At 40.3% G+C, this 16999-nt stretch overlaps 1 protein-coding gene across 1 annotated transcript in view; it reads left to right on the top strand.

Moving 5' to 3' along the window:
- The window catches only part of SLC25A36 (solute carrier family 25 member 36), a 96727-nt gene that overhangs the window by 60942 nt on the left and 18786 nt on the right, over positions 1-16999 (top strand). The window contains exons 4-5 of the mRNA XM_089669512.1: positions 5072-5172; positions 13736-13802. Of these exons, the coding sequence (XP_089525638.1) occupies positions 5072-5172; positions 13736-13802 (168 nt within the window). The remainder of the gene's footprint in view (positions 1-5071; positions 5173-13735; positions 13803-16999) is intronic.

Here is a 16999-nt window from a genome sequence, read left to right as displayed (position 1 = left end):
AATGAAGCATAGTATGCAAGGTGGCAAGTGCCTCTTAAAGAGCGGGTGAAGACAGCAAGCACTCCTGGGTTTGCAGATTTGAGAAGCAAGGTAATTAATTATATTGGTTTAGAATAAAGTTCTTCTTTAAAGTAACCCTATGCAGCAGACATGAGGGGGTCCATTGTCCTCCTGATCTGGATTTCACTACATGGTGACTAGAAAAGGCATGCAATTAAGTCTAAATTCCTATGACTAGCTAGGTAGTCAGCAACAGCAGCTTTTCTGATCCTAAAGGCAAAAGGTTTTCTGTTTAAAATTAAGGGCAAAGGGTTTTTTTTTTTTTGTTTATACTTACATGCTCTGTGCAACGATATTGCACAGAGCAGTCCGATAGATGCACTTCTAGAATCCCCCGCTGGCACTGTCTGCTCCTCCTCTCCTCTGAGTGCCCCCTCAGTATTCTGGTTGCTAAGAGGGTACCCATGTGTGCGTACTTCCGAGCCTTGGATCTATAGAAACACACAGCGCAGCTTGGCCACCCCCCCACACACACACACACTCTCTCCTCACAGGATTTTATTGACAGCAGCAGGATTGCCTGTGCAACCTCTGTTAGGTCCAGGTGCCTCCTCATGCTACCAGTAGTGACAATGACCCTAGCTAAATGCAAAACTAGTAAAAAACAGTCGGAAAAGATGTGCAGAGAAAAAAAAAGGCAGTGGCCTCCACCTGTAAAACCATTCCTGCTTTGGGGGTCATCTCATTGTTGCCCATCTAGGGCACCTGTTAATCAGTTTCAGCTGCTTTGGTGTAAATTAAATTAACAACCCCCTCTGCTACTTAACTGACCAGATCAATATCCCAGGAGTTTAATTGACTTGCTGCTATACTCTGATTAAAAAGCATTCCTTTAATTTTTTGAGTAGTGTTTATATATGCAGATATATTGTAGTATAATCAAAGTGTACCAGCTGAGATCTGCCCAAGTCATCAATATGTATGCTGGACAGCCAGAATAACGTTTTCTTGTCATATGGGTCACGGCTGCTCTCTGGAACAATGAAGTCAGGCAGCCTCAGGACTAAATTTCATTTCTCCAATCTAGTAGGATTGAGATGAATCTTTTCAAAAATAGTTGTCAGCTGTATAGAAACCTATAGGATTTTACTGCAAACTGGCAGGCTGCAATGCTAGTGGGAGCAGATGCTCCTACCTACCTACCTCACCCTGATCTACAGGTGAAACTCAAAAAAATTAGAATATCGTGCAAAAGTTCATTTATTTCAGTAATGCAACTTAAAAGGTGAAACTAATATATGCGAGACTCTACATGCAAAGCAAGATAGTTCAAGCCATGATTTGTCATAATTGTGATGATTATGGCTTACAGCTCATGAAAACCCCAAATCCACAAGCTCAGAAAATTAGAATATTGTGAAAAGGTGCAATATTTTAGGTTCAAAGTGTCCCACTCTAATCAGCTAATTAAGATATAACACCTGCAAAGGGTTCCTGAGCCTTTAAATGGTCTCTCAGTCTGGTTCAGTAGGAATCCACAATCATGGGAAAGACTGCTGCCCTGACAGTTGTGCAGAAAACCATCATTGACACCCTCCATAAGGAGGGGAAGCCTCAAAAGGTAATTGCAAAAGAAGTGGATGTTCCCCAAGTGCTGTATCAAAGCACATTAATAGAAAGTTATGTGGAAGGGAAAAGGGTGGAAGAAAAAGGTGCACAAGCAGCAGGGATGACTGCAGCCTGGAGAGGATTGTCAGGAAAAGGCCATACAAAAGTGTTGGGGACTTTCACAAGGAGTGAACTGAGGCTGGAGTCAGTGCATCAAGAGCCACCACACACAGACGGTTCCTGGACATGGGCTTCAAATGTCGTATTCCTTTTGTCAAGCCGCTCCTGAACAACAACCAACGTCAGAAGCGTCTTGCCTGGGCTAAAGAAAAACTGACCTGGTCTGTTGCTCAGTGGTCCAAAGTCCTCTTCTCTGATGAGAGCAGCTTTTGCATCTCATTTGGAAACCAAGGACCCAGAGTATGGAGGAAGAATGGAGAGGCACACACTGCAAGATGCTTGAAGTCTAGTGTAAAGTTTCCACAGTCTGTGCTGATTTGGGGAGCCATGTCATCTGCTGGTGTTGGTCCACTGTGCTTCATTAAGTACAGGGTCAATGCAGCCGTCTACCAGGAGATTTTGGAATACTTCATGCTTCCTTCCACAAACGAGCTTTATGGGGATGCTGACTTCATTTTCCAGCAGGACTTGGCACCTGTCCACACTGCCAAAAGCACCAAAACCTGGTTCAATGACAGTGGGATTACTGTGCTTGATTGGCCAGCAAACTCGCCTGACCTGAACCCCATAGAGAATCTATGTGGCATTGCCAAGAGAAAGATGAGACATGAGACCGAACAATGCAGAAGAGCTGAAGGCCGCTATTGAAGCATCCTGGTCTTCCATAACACCTCAGCAGTGCCACAGGCTGATAGCTTCCATGCCACGCCGCATTGAGGCAGTAATTGCTGCAAAAGGGGCCCAAACCAAGTACTGAGTACATATGCATGCTTATACTTTTCAGAGGTCCGATTTATTGTTCTATGTACAATCCTTGTTTTATTGATTGCATGTAATATTCTAATTTTCTGAGATTGTGGATTTGGGGTTTTCATGAGCTGTAAGCCAGAATCATCACAATTATGACAAATCACGGCTTGAACTATCTTGCTTTGCATGTAATGAGTCTCTCTCATATATTAGTTTCACCTTTTAAGTTGCATTACTGAAATAAATGAACTTTTGCACGATATTCTAATTTTTCGAGTTTCACCTGTATAGTCCTTTACACCCTAGAGTTCTTACCATTCAAAGAACTGTGAAGTCATTCTGTATGATAATGGCATTGACTTCATGTTAAAGAACTTTGCTCTAAATGTTCTTCTCTAAATATAGCACTAGAGTTCACACAAGAGCAAATAATAAAATACTTTTGAACATGTTCAACCAAAGCGTAACAGACCTGTGATGAAAATATTAACCCCTCTTTATGCAGATAGAATGCTATACTCTGTTTATAGAGAATCCAAAATTAGATGCTGTATGAACAGGCAGCATAGTTGGCATCATTCTAAAATTATTTCAGTGGACACTTTCTTGCTAGATAGATGCTCATCAGTTCTGGTACACTGCTTACAGAAAAGAAGAGGTCATGGCTAAAACTGGGGTAATAACGGATATTGCGGGAGAAAATGTTCAAATCTGAAAGCTTAGGGCTCATGCACTCTGGCCCAGAGGACCATACAGCCTTAAAAAAAAAAAAAAAAAAAAATCTGTAATTCTGTACCGGGTCGTCGCAGGTATTTTGTACAGCCATTTATTCAAATCAATAATAGGATGCAACTATATGCTGGTAACCACAAGTTACAGCAAATATAGTACATGCATACTGGTACTGATGTACACCCCTGGATGCAGACTTCTGTATCCAAGGTCATACATCTCTACCTGTATGTGTGTATATGTGCTGATCTGTGTTTACTAGCATACAGTGCATCCTCTCATTTATTTGGACAGGCAGCTGTAAGCAACATCTGTGAGTCCCAGGCACAGAAATACATCAGATTTTCAACAGTTCTTTGGCCCTCCTATGTCCATGTGCATGAGCCCTTAGAATAACAATACAATGTGCGGAGTTTCTGAGAGTAGCGAAGATCCTGGGACATTTTTATCATTTCACCAACCTATTGTCACTGCAGAAAACCTTTGGGATGAATTCCCCTTTCATTGTCGTCCTGTAGGTTAATCCCAAACACAGTAGTGCATACTATAATTTTGCAAAACTATCACACAGTCTTGTCTTTTAGGCCTTAGTGGTTCAAAAGTCAGTTTTTGTAAATGAAGAGTTATACTTGCTTGCTAAGCATCCTCTTCTGGAGATCCCACACCAGTGCCAAAGACTAAAAAAGCATTCATGCATGTGTGATCCTTAGCCAAGCTGTGTGCATTCATAGAGGCACACACAGCACCAGTAAGCTACGACCCCACTCCCTTCTCATAGGAGTTTGACTGACAGCAGCAGGAGCCTATGGCTCCTCTGTCCTCTGTTTTGCCTGTGGAAACAGGAAATGAGATTAGTGATGTGGGAGTTGGAGCCAGATAAGTGTTTAGGGACAGGGGGACTAGGTCAAATAGTGGGGTGACATTTTTTTTAATTTTTTTTTTTTCATTAAAGTGGAAGTAAACTCCAATGTATATATTTTACCTACCTTTTAATAAGGCTTACTTGTAGGTATTGTAAATATCTCCTAAACATGCACCGTTTAGGGGATGTTTACTGTAGAAGTGCTGATGTCACATGTGGCGTGCCGTCTACTGAGGGAGCCATGCCACGGGAGTGACTACATTGCAACTCTGCCAATCCGATGGCTGCAGCTCGCAAACCCAGTAGGAAGATCGGGGTGAAGATGCAACCTCGGGGAGCCATGACAGCGCTCCGCTGAAGGGCTTCGTTTTCGGGTAAGTCTTTCATAATGAGCTAGTATGCGATGCATACTAACACATTATGCTCTTAACCTGTACGGAGAAGATGTTTTTTTGCTTTACTACCACTTTAAGGTAAAACACATTCGACTTTAAAATCACTTTATTCTAGTGTTCTTCTAAGAGGTAGAACTAACCTTTTGACATTGGAATCATTTGCCCACCACAACTCTACAAGAGAATAAAAAGCAAACATTTTCCATGCTTTAGTATTTAAATTGTCACTGTTTTAGCAAGATAAAGAATTCTCTTTTCTTATTTTTTATGTGAACACATAATTGCTTTTTGCTATGCTACATAGAGCTGTAGGGGTGAAAGATGAAAACTGTAGCAGAAGTAAAGCTCAAAGCAGCCAGTCAAGGTTCCATCTTCTTTCTGCAGGAAAATAAAACAAGTCATTTGGATGTTCCAGCAGTACAGCAACTCCAGTTTCGTTCCAGTTCTTAATCTATTTGTTAGTTTTTAGCAGACATTTAAAGATGAGCTAAATGAATACCTGATGAGCCGAGGCCTGATCACATTTCTTTTTTCCTTATTGCAGGGCCATCTATTTTGCAGCATACTCGACCTGCAAGGAAAGGTTGAACCATGTATTTGCTGCGGATTCTACGCAGGTGCACATGATCTCTGCTGGGACAGCAGGTAATTATCAGCAGCTCTTGTGGATGCCAGTGAAGTACATGCTTGTGCATTATCAAGATTTGCTTACTGTGAAGAATTTCACCCTTCTGAAATATTTGTTTAATGCAACCCTTTCTCTTATTCATAGAGCCAGTTTAGTATAGTCTATCCAACTCTCCATCCAAAGAAAATCCTACACTAAATGCAGCATAGGTGGCCAGTACAGTCTTACTACTGCACTTCATTTTAGATAGAGTTGTGATCGCTTTCTCTATTCATGTCATATTTACATTCTTTAGGTCTACAATGTACGCACAGTACTTGTTTCAGCCATTCTGCCTTGAGCAGTATATTAATTACTGTGTTGAAAGTGCAGTAGCTGTAGTAACTCATATCAGCCAATCACTGAGCCTGCCTCCAAGGTTCTTGAATTTCTTAGAAATGTGACGGGGTGCACACCATTGCTTTTCAAGCAGCCTTATAAAGGACTGCAAAAGCCTTTGAATTCACTTTTTCTGTAGTTGGGGCTGGGGCTACCATTTTAAAACTATTGTTTCCTTAAGCAAAACTTTTTATATCAGCCAGCCTTTTGAATGTTCACTTTTTTTTTTATCCAGAATCCTTTATTTTCTGTGCACTGGCTTTTTACTATTTACATGTGTGAATTGTGTGATCAGTGAGTGTAGGACTTTTTTTTTTTTTTTTTTTCTTAATATTGATAGTTCAGTTTATAAACCTTTTATTTCCAAACCTCCTTAGGTAACGTTACAGTTTTTAGTATAGCAAACTTCCAAAGTCGATGGCCAAATGGAAGCACAGGTGGAATAATAACATTTGATTCTCAGATGAATTGGCTATACAGTAAAAAAAAAAAAAAACTACCACTTTTTTTTTTTTTTTTTTCCAGAATATGGATTGCAAATGATTTGCTACCTAAGCCTGGGCTAACCTGGTTATTTATGAATGACTAATCTGCCTGTGTTTGCAATACAGCATAGTGTGGGCCAAAAGCTTTTACTGATCGATTTGACTGATGATACATTCAAGCCCTTCAGTCTTTCAAATCATTACATTCACCTGGGTTTTAACCAACAATGATTTTTGTTTTTTTCAGTGAAAATATTGTATCTTTCAGCAGCCAACGGTATTTATGTGTCAAACAATAAACAATTATTTTATAGAGATGACTATTATGTGTATGGCCAGCATTAGGCAAGAGCTGCAAAAAGAGGATTTCTTTAAAAAAAAAAAAAACAATGCCGTGTTTCTTACTGACTTCCACAATGAATTGATGCTGACATTAGCTCATTGAGAATTTTGCATGCTGCAAGTTTTTAATTAAGATTTTACTGACATTATCATTACCTAGCCCTTATGTCCAATTTTGAGAACTGGATATTCTTAAGTGTGAATATGTATTACCAATAACCAGAGGATCCACTGTAAACGTGCAGGCCTCCTACAACATTTTCCAGGTATTTTTCTAAGTTGGTCATGATGCTAAGCCAAACCTTGTAGGCTGATAGTTTGTTCAGTCAAAGTTGTCAGTGTTTAACTAATGGACAGTTTCACAGCTGCTTCTTACCTATCTGTGTAATAAAACTGAGGAGTATTCCACATGCATCAACTTTGTTTTGCTGGGATAGACAGCCTTTAGGTAAAACCTGATATTGCAGCTCATGAACTTAGATTGGATGGAGCTCTATGAGCTGTTACATCATTCTGTAAGACTTCAGTCTTGCAAGCATATTGAACACAGCAGCAGGACCCTTATTTAGGTGCTGATTTTAAGTACTGTATATGGGAATAGGGGAGGAAAGTAATGCATGGAGTGGTCAGTAGTGACTGTGAAATTTTTCATTACCTTAGAACCATTTCATATCTTGCAATTTTATACGATAATTGACATAGCTTCTGTTTTAGTGGCAATGCATACATTCAGTAGAATAAAACTTACATTTTGCATTTGGTAAGTATTCTTTACTGTGCATTTTTTTTTGTTGTTTTGTTAATTTTTAAATATTGAAGTTTGCACATGTTTAGCATGTTTCTTTAAAATAATTATACAATACAAAGTATTCACATAGAATGCTACAAGTTTTATTATTTTTATTTATTTTATTTTTTTTGAGCACTTTATTTGTTCATATGTTTGCTTGTATTTATGTAATCCCACTTAATCTGAGTATACATTTCTTTGTATTTTAAATCTATTTTGTTATTTTTAGCAATGTGCAGTAATTTGTTTTCATCTGTAAGTATTACATTTTATTTTGTGAAATCCTTTCCGTGGGTTTCATTGGTACGCAATGTTGTGGACCACTGCTTGTTGTTGCGATACAGAAAAGCCTGTGTCTATTTTAGGCGTTTACTGTACATTTCCACTGTGAAAGGCGCGAGATTGTGTCATCTCATGCTCGCCTCCTGCAGGTCTCGTCCTGCTGAAATATGGACTAAGTTAAACCTCGTGAGTACTTGACCCAGCTTCTCTCTGCAGCCAAAAGCGTAAGAACCGCACATTGGAATTGTAATTTTTTTTTTTTTTTTGGGGAACAAACCAGGAGTGGTGTGCTGTACTCTGCTGTGTTTAGGAGATAACAGATTTTTTTTCTACAAACTCTCTACAGATATGTGGACTTTGAGTTGTGTTGTGTATGTGTGCGTGAATGTGTGCACACTTCATTTATACACAGCATGTCACTAGACTATCTGTATAGTAGGGTGTGCTTCATCACTGGCTGCATTCATTAAAGTGTCCTTTTATTTGGCTTCACTTTTCCTTCACTCTATGAATTTACCTGACTGGACTTTCTTTTAATTCATTGATTTTTGTTTTGTTTTTTTTTTTCTTTTATCACTAATTTCTCAAGCCTCATGTTTTGTGCCCATGTGAAGATGTGCAAACTATTTTCCAAATGAGGTTCTTGGCTCGTTCAAAAGGAACCTGTCATGGCTGGAATTATGCACAAATCTTGATATTCAGACTTAAATGAATATAAAAATGTAGTCTTGCTTATGAAGGATTTGTATTTTGCCACCTTATATAAGTTCACTTATACAGGCCATACATGGGTCGAATTCCAAACGATTCTTCATCTGAAAGTCAAAAACTTTGTTCGCTCGGTAATCCAATGGTAATGTTAGTGGGTCAGTGACATCGGCCGATTTTGTGGTTCCTCCCCTTTTCGATGATCGGGCATGTTGGAAAATTTGTGAACGACCGATTTTCGACTCCATGATGGTCAAATCATACGATCTTCTTTTCAGAAAAGAATATGCGCATGAGCCGTGACCTGGAAGGAACAGACGTTTCGCCCTTTATATGGGGTGAACATTATGACTTGGTCAGACGATTTTCGAAATCATTGATGGCACCATCGGATTACTGAGCGAACAACGTTTTTGATTTTTGGACTAAAAATCGTTCGGAATTCGAACCATGTATGGCCTGCATTACTCTGTGACCCTGACACTTCAGCTTCAGTATCGGGGGAGGGGGGGGGGAATTGCATGATATTTAAATACTACTGCCATGTCAACTTTCCCTTTTTGAGAATTTTTTTTTCTTCAATTTTAAAAACAAAAACATTTATTTGAAAGGGAAATAATTACATAATATTGACAAACATTCTGGTTGTCTAAAAAGGAATATGGGAATATGAAAGCTCCAAGATGGTGTGCTGCTTACCCTGAACTGACTTTCCTCCGTTCAGCATCGACTACCAGCAGGTGGGGGAGTGTCCAAAGAAAAGCTCTGAAAATGCACCTAAAGCTGCGTTTTTGTAAAGCTTTTTTTTCAAATACATTAGACGCATTTAGGCTTGTCAAACACTTGGACTTTAATTTCATTGGCTAAAATAATAATTTATTCTGGCTATTGAAATTAAATAACGCTGAAGCGCTAAGTGCACCTAGCATTTACATGCGTTTTTAGACACCAAGCTTTTTGTTTTTTTTGGGGGGGGGGTTGGGGTTTTTTTTTCCCCCCAAACACTGCTGCTCTGGCATTGTTTTGTTTTGTTTTTTTTCTGCCTTTAAATGCCTGTAAATGTCTGTGTGCATAGACAAATAGGCAAACATTGAGGGGCGTTTAGAGGGGAAGAAAATCAAATGCTCTCAAAAGTGGTGTTTTTAACACCCAGTGTGCATAAGGCCTTCTTTTGATGAGGAATGCATTTAAAAATGTTTGTCATTTATATCTGGTTGATAGATTTCCTCTAAGTTGGTCAGGTACAGTGTCACTGTCATTCAGTCTGCCAACATAGAATGTTATCGAGATAATGTTTGTGTGTTCTGGGCACAAGCCTGCTGGAACCCAAGCCAAGTCCACAAACATAGAATCTCTGCCTAGTGCTTTATAACAGTCATTTTGCAACTCTCGCATCTTGAATGAAATCAGACAACACATCAAAGTAAACATAGTGAGAATATGCTGTGCTTGAATCTCTTACTTGTATCCATTTAAAGACTTACATTCAGCAGTTATATTTTAGTGCTTTTCCTGAAAGATGTTTTATTATTATTGTATCCTGTTAGGCCTTGATAGCATGGGGCGATTACATCTTTACAGGGCTGGGTTTACCAACACGGGGATGTAAATGTGTTACGTGTATCCCCAATCCAGCAGTCCCTTGGCTGTCATTTTGGATTCAGCAACTGCACAGACACAGCTAATGTTCCCAATACCCACATGGATGTCATATTGGGAGCAATGACAGTGCCCATGCAGCCATTCCGCCCGAATACACAAAAATGGAACTGCTGGCACCAAGAATGCACACAGAACCTGTGCATCCCCATGCCAGTAAAACACGACCCTGCAAGGGGCATGTATGTAATTGCCCCTTGTTAATGAGGCCTTAGGCTGATGATGTAAATGTTCCCGGTAGACTATTTAATAACATTGATCTGCACTCTGACTGACCATAGATTATCCTTACACAAGTATTCTGGTATAGTGAAGTTAGACTAATGAAAGGTGATTCATGATAATCATCTTCTAGGCATCACTGCACACTGGGGACCCTTGTTATGGTAGTGCCAGAAAAATGAGTGCTTTGTCTGTTTTGCTGTACAGCACCAATCAGCCTTTCCTGTTCATCCCTTAAGTGTTACTAAACCCAGGACCCTGCATTCATTATATCTGGTCTCCCACAGTACACACAACATGGAAGTGCAATTATTTTAGTAAATATAAACTGCTAAATACCTTTTCTCATCAGCAGTTAGAGCAGTCTTGTGACTTCTGTCAGTGTCCAGCAGAGTACTTGTTAAAGGTTGTAGGAGGAGTTTTCTCTAGGAGGATGGAAATCCCCTGACCTGTCTGGACAGTGTTGATTGGCCCTGTGCAGATCACATGCACTCTCCGAAGGAAAAAAAAAAAACCTCTAGCAATACACACTAAACCGAGCACGTGCAGAAGGGCACGGTTCAGTCTATCTTATCCGTGTGGGCATTTGAACAAGAGGAGGCGCAGAGAAGAAAAGATCAAACATCCTTTTTACACAAGGCAGAGTATTAACCCCTTAGGTTCAGTGAGAATAACACGCATGCTTTACTGCATATACAGACTGATTTTACTATTTTGGATTTAGTAACACAGTTCCCAAGGGGAGAATCTGAGAAGGTTGATTTTGAAATCGTTCTTTGGATAACATCCTCAATGAGGCTCCTATGCTGTTTTTTTTTTTTGTTTGTTTTTTTTTGCTGTGTCGTGTTGTGGTTTAAAGGCAATATACACTATATCGCCAAAAGTATTGGGCCAGCCCTCCAAATCATTGGATTCAGGTGTTCGAATCACCTCCATGGCCACAGGTGTGTAAAATCAAGCACCTAAGCATGCAGACTGCTTCTACAAACATTTGTGAAAAGAATGGGTCACTCTCTCAGGAGCTCAGTGAATTCAAGCGTGGTACTGTTAGGTTGCCACCTGTGCAATAAGTACATCCGTGAAATTTCCTTGCTACTAAATATTCCACAGTCAACTGTTAGTGGTATTATAACAAAGTGGAAGCAACTGGGAACAACAGCAACTCAGCCATGAAGTGGTAGGCCACGTAAAATGACAGAGCGATGTCAGCGCATGCTGAAGCGCACAGTAAGCAGAAGTCGCCAACTGTCTGCAGAGTCAATAGCTAAAGACCTCCAAACTTCATGTGGCCTTCAGATTAGAACAAGAACAGTGCATAGAGAGCTTCATGGAATGGGTTTCCATGGCTGAGCAGCTTCATCCAAACCTTATATCACCAAGTGCAATGCAAAGCATCTGATGCAGTGGTGTAAAGCACTTCTCTGTTTGGCAATCCAATGGATGTGCCTGGGTTTGGTGGTTGCCAGGAGAATGGTACTTGCCTGACTGCATTGTGCCAAGTGTAAAGTTTGGTGGAGGGGGGATTATGGTGTGGGGTTGTTTTTCAGTTGGGTTGGGCTTGGTTCCAGTGAAGGGAACTCTCTTAAGGGTGTCAGCATACCAAGACATTTTTGCCAATTTCTTGCTTCCAACTTGTGGGAACAGTTTGGGGATGGCATCTTCCTGTTCCAATATGACTGTGCACCAGTGCACAAAGCAAGGTCCATAAAGACATGGATGAGCGAGTGTGAGGTGTAGAAACTTGACTGTCCTGACCTCAACCCGATAGAAGACCTTTGGGATGAATTAGAGCAGAGACTGCGAGCCAGGCCTTCTTGTCCGACATCTGTGCCAGACCTCACAAATGCGCTTCTGGAAGAATGGTCAAACATCCCCAGAGACACACTACTAAATTTTGTGGATAGCCTTCCCAGAAGAGTTCAAACTGTTATAGCTACAAAGGGTGGGCCAACTTAATATTGAACCCTACGGATTAAGACTGGTATGCCATTAAAGTTCATGTGAGTGTAAAGGTAGGTGCCCCAATACCTTTGGCAATATAGTGTATTTATTGTCCTTTTTTTTAAATTATTTTTACTAATCCATGTAAAAAGAAAATGTTTTTATTTTAAATCTAAACAATGTGTATTTAACATTAAAAACATTTAAATGGAGGCACTTTCTCTTTACATCACTGATGGACATGGCTGTCACTGTTCTTCATGATTGGGTTATACTGCCAACTGAAGGAGTTGGCTAGTAACAAATCAAAACAAAAGCTAAGCCTAGGAGGGGCCCCTGCTGGTGGCCAAACACCCTCTCACTTCATGGAATTTTTGTCCTAGTGTAAGAGTTAGAACCTAATGTCCCCTGCCGGGATTTAGTTTTGTGTGTTGGTTTTTTTCTACCTAGGAAGAAACCCTTTTTATTAATCTCTAGCATTTAAGATGTTTTAAGCTGCTGACTGGGTGATAGGCTGGATAATATAGATCCTGGTAGTCTTCCCAGTTCCAGCCATCATGCGCATACAGTCCCCTGCTACATGCGGAATTGGCTGTGATAGCCCTAGCAAGGGAAGCCTATGGACTTTTCATCTCTGGGAACACCTAGTGACCAGTCAGCTTTGGGCCATCACTCAGGTGAGGTTATGGGGCTTCAGACACAGGAGTGCCTACCACATGTCAGGTAGCACTGGGATTTCTCAGGGGGAATTAGAGAAGATAGATAGATATAGAGATATATATATATATATATGATATTATATTTTTTTTTTTTTTTGTTACTACTCGGTCATAGTACATTGTAGTAAATTTTTTTAGATGTTCCCTATCACATGACAAATCTTAAATTTTGAGTTCAGGTTCACGTTGAGAACTGTTGTAACAATAACAAACGTGATGAACAGTAACGAACACAAGCTTGCATGAACATCTTGCTGGGCCAAGTCATCTGGCTTGCAACACATTTTCGCGTGTGTGTGTATTTTATTTATTTCTTCCAAGTTTGAAGAGAATCTACCAATTGCTTTGTCAGTTTGTCTGATCTCTTTCTTCATCCCTCCAAACACTGCATGTAAAACACCATATTCTTTTGAGAATTGGGCATCCTGCATTTCTCTATCCTCATTTCAGAAGGTACCCATATACAAACCATTTGCTGTTCCATCTTTTTATGCTGGTGTACTTCTTCTTAATACTGTATTTGACAGCCAAAGCATGAGTGCTCTGCAAACAGATATAGGACCAACTTTCTAGTATGTACTAGACCTCTTAGATTCTTTATCTGCATTTAATATATTTTCCTTTAGAAATTAATACATCTAGATTAGATTTTTTTTTAACCCTAAATGTCTTTTACTTGTCAGCAGATAATTTAGTCTGAATAAGAGTATTGATTTTTATTTTGTTTTAGTGCCTTAAATGGCATTAAATTGTCAAGCAGCATTTTTATGCCATGTCATGTACAGGAACTAACCCTTATATGTTGTGTTAATTCAGTAGAGAATACATTTACCCTGGTTTTGTTAGCATTAATGATTTGGCATGTGCCCTAACATAGGGGTGGTGGGGTTGTGAAATAGGATTTAGTAGAATTTTGTATTAGCTATATTTAATTCCTCACATGTACCATATATTTTCCTGAAAAGAAGCAATATTCTCATGCAGTCTAGAGCATGACATTCTCTTACTACCTTGTTGTTATGCTATATAATAGGGTTTTTGTCACTTTATTTAGGTTTCACTGCAATAACGGCCACTAATCCCATCTGGCTTGTTAAAACACGACTACAGTTAGATGCAAGGTAAGATTGGTTATGGAACTTCAAATTTATTTTGCCTAAAAACAAAAGCTTCCAAACATTGGAGAATTGTAAGCAAAAGTCCATGGAAGTGCTGCAGTTCACTTACAAAGTATAAGGTTTCTCTCCTGTTGTTCTGTATATAGGTTGTTCCTAGATTTCAACCAAATATTCCGTGTGTGGATACAATATTTTAAATTGTCCACAATGGTCAGGAATCCTATCCTAATGCACCTTTCTGTTGCAGACGTAGAGATTTAAAAAAAAAAAAAAGTCCACAATGGAACTCAGATGCAGAACCTACCCTCTGTCCACTACCCCACAGTGCCAGACAGTGTTTACAGTTGTGTTTACGGTCCATCTGGAGCTGCAGCAGGTGTCATTCTGTTTACAGGCCTTAATCTAAACTAATCAAGGCTCTGTTCCTTTCTAAAGCATGTTTGAGCACACCTTCACCAATTTATTTCATCTACTGCACCAGTACCAAGCTCCAAGTTGTAAACCTTTCAATGCCAGCATGTTTAGTAATTTAAAAAAAAAAGAAAAAAAAGCTGTGCCAAAAAATTAGATCACCTTGGAGTGTATAATTTCCAAAAATGGGTCATTTCTGGGGTTTTATTACTGTCCAGACATTTTTATTTGCTCTGTTTTAAAACCGTAAGAGTAAAACAGGTTGGAGGTTTTTTTTTTTTGGGGGGGGGGGGAGATGTTTTTTAGCCTTTTTTTCCTTTTTATAAAGTACAGAATAGAAATCCCAGTGATTACTATTAGAGATGAGCGAATCGAAGTATCCGAAGTGGAATTCGAGTCGAATATCGGAAAAATTTCGATTCGTGCCGAATCCGAAAAATAGCCTAATTCGGACGCGCGAATCGAAATTTTTCAGAAAATGGCGGCTGACATGTGCGGCGACGGAGCGGGGATGTCTGGGAAGGCGCGCAGACAAGGCGCGCTGACCCATAATGCATTCCTCAACTACATGTGATCGCATCAGCCAATCAGCAGCCAGCCAGCCAGCACTGTGTAATGGTCGAGCTATAAATAGCGGCCATTTTGGAATTCTTCATTTGCCTGCAGTTATTGAACAGAGGCAGACCGCTCTGTACTAGGGACAGGGACAGAGTTAGGGCCACAGAAACGATAATTGGGGACAGAGAAAAGTTACTTAGGGACAGAGAACCATTACTCAGGGACACAGACTTGTTAATGAGGGCCACAGAATCGTTATTTAGGGACAAAGAAACGCTAGTTAGGGCCACAGAATTCATACTCAGGGACAGACAGAATTGTTACTCAGTGCCAGAGAATTGTTACTTAGGGCCACAGAAACGTTATTAGGGCCACAGAATTTTTACTCAGGGACAGACAGAATTGTTACTGAGTGCCAGAGAATTGTTACTCAGGGACAGACAGAATTGTTACTGAGTGCCAGAGAATTGTTACTCAGGGCCACAGAACTGTTACTTAGGGACAAAGAAACGCTAGTTAGGGCCACAGAATTCATACTCAGGGACAGACAGAATTGTTACGGAGTGCCAGAGAATTGTTACTCAGGGCCACAGAAACTTTACTTAGGGCCACAGAATTTTTACTCAGGGACAGACAGAATTGTTACTGAGTGCCAGAGAATTGTTACTCAGGGACAGACAGAATTGTTACGGAGTGCCAGAGAATTGTTACTCAGGGACAGACAGAATTGTTACTGAGTGCCAGAGAATTGTTACTTAGGGCCACAGAAACTTTACTTAGGGCCACAGAATTTTTACTCAGGGACAGACAGAATTGTTACTGAGTGCCAGAGAATTGTTACTCAGGGACAGACAGAATTGTTACTGAGTGCCAGAGAATTGTTACTCAGGGCCACAGAAACTTTACTTAGGGCCACAGAATTTTTACTCAGGGACAGACAGAATTGTTACTGAGTGCCAGAGAATTGTTACTCAGGGACAGACAGAATTGTTACTGAGTGCCAGAGAATTGTTATTCAGGGACAGACAGAATTGTTACGGAGTGCCAGAGAATTGTTACTTAGGGCCACAGAAACTTTAATTAGGGCCACAGAATTTTTACTCAGGGACAGACAGAATTGTTACGGAGTGCTAGAGAATTGTTACTCAGGGCCACAGAAACTTTACTTAGGGCCACAGAATTTTTACTCAGGGACAGACAGAATTGTTACTGAGTGCCAGAGAATTTTTACTCAGGGACAGACAGAATTGTTACTGAGTGCCAGAGAATTGTTACTCAGGGACAGACAGAATTGTTACGGAGTGCCAGAGAATTGTTACTCAGGGCCACAGAAACTTTACTTAGGGCCACAGAATTTTTACTCAGGGACAGACAGAATTGTTACTGAGTGCCAGAGAATTGTTACTCGGGGACAGACAGAATTGTTACTGAGTGCCAGAGAATTGTTACTCAGGGACAGACAGAATTGTTACGGAGTGCCAGAGAATTGTTACTCAGGGCCACAGAAACTTTACTTAGGGCCACAGAATTTTTACTCAGGGACAGACAGAATTGTTACTCAGGGACAGACAGAATTGTTACTGAGTGCCAGAGAATTGTTACTCAGGGACAGACAGAATTGTTACGGAGTGCCAGAGAATTGTTACTCAGGGACAGACAGAATTGTTACGGAGTGCCAGAGAATTGTTACTCAGGGCCACAGAAACTTTACTTAGGGCCACAGAATTTTTACTCAGGGACAGACAGAATTGTTACTCAGGGACAGACAGAATTGTTACTGAGTGCCAGAGAATTGTTACTCAGGGACAGACAGAATTGTTACGGAGTGCCAGAGAATTGTTACTCAGGGACAGACAGAATTGTTACTGAGTGCCAGAGAATTGTTACTCAGGGCCACAGAAACTTTACTTAGGGCCACAGAATTTTTACGCAGGGACAGACAGAATTGTTACGGAGTGCCAGAGAATTGTTACTCAGGGACAGACAGAATTGTTACTGAGTGCCAGAGAATTGTTACTCAGGGCCACAGAAACTTTACTTAGGGCCACAGAATTTTTACTCAGGGACAGACAGAATTGTTACTGAGTGCCAGAGAATTGTTACTCAGGGACAGACAGAATTGTTACTGAGTGCCAGAGAATTGTTACTCAGGGCCACAGAAACTTTACTTAGGGCCACAGAATTTTTACTCAGGGACAGACAGAATTGTTACTGAGTGCCAGAGAATTGTT

Source organism: Staurois parvus, unplaced genomic scaffold, assembly GCF_062004578.1.
Source record: "Staurois parvus isolate SC_StPar_1 unplaced genomic scaffold, SC_StPar_1.0 ptg000078l, whole genome shotgun sequence".
NCBI classification, from domain to species: domain Eukaryota; kingdom Metazoa; phylum Chordata; class Amphibia; order Anura; family Ranidae; genus Staurois; species Staurois parvus.
This window is presented reverse-complemented; position numbering and strand designations above follow the sequence as displayed.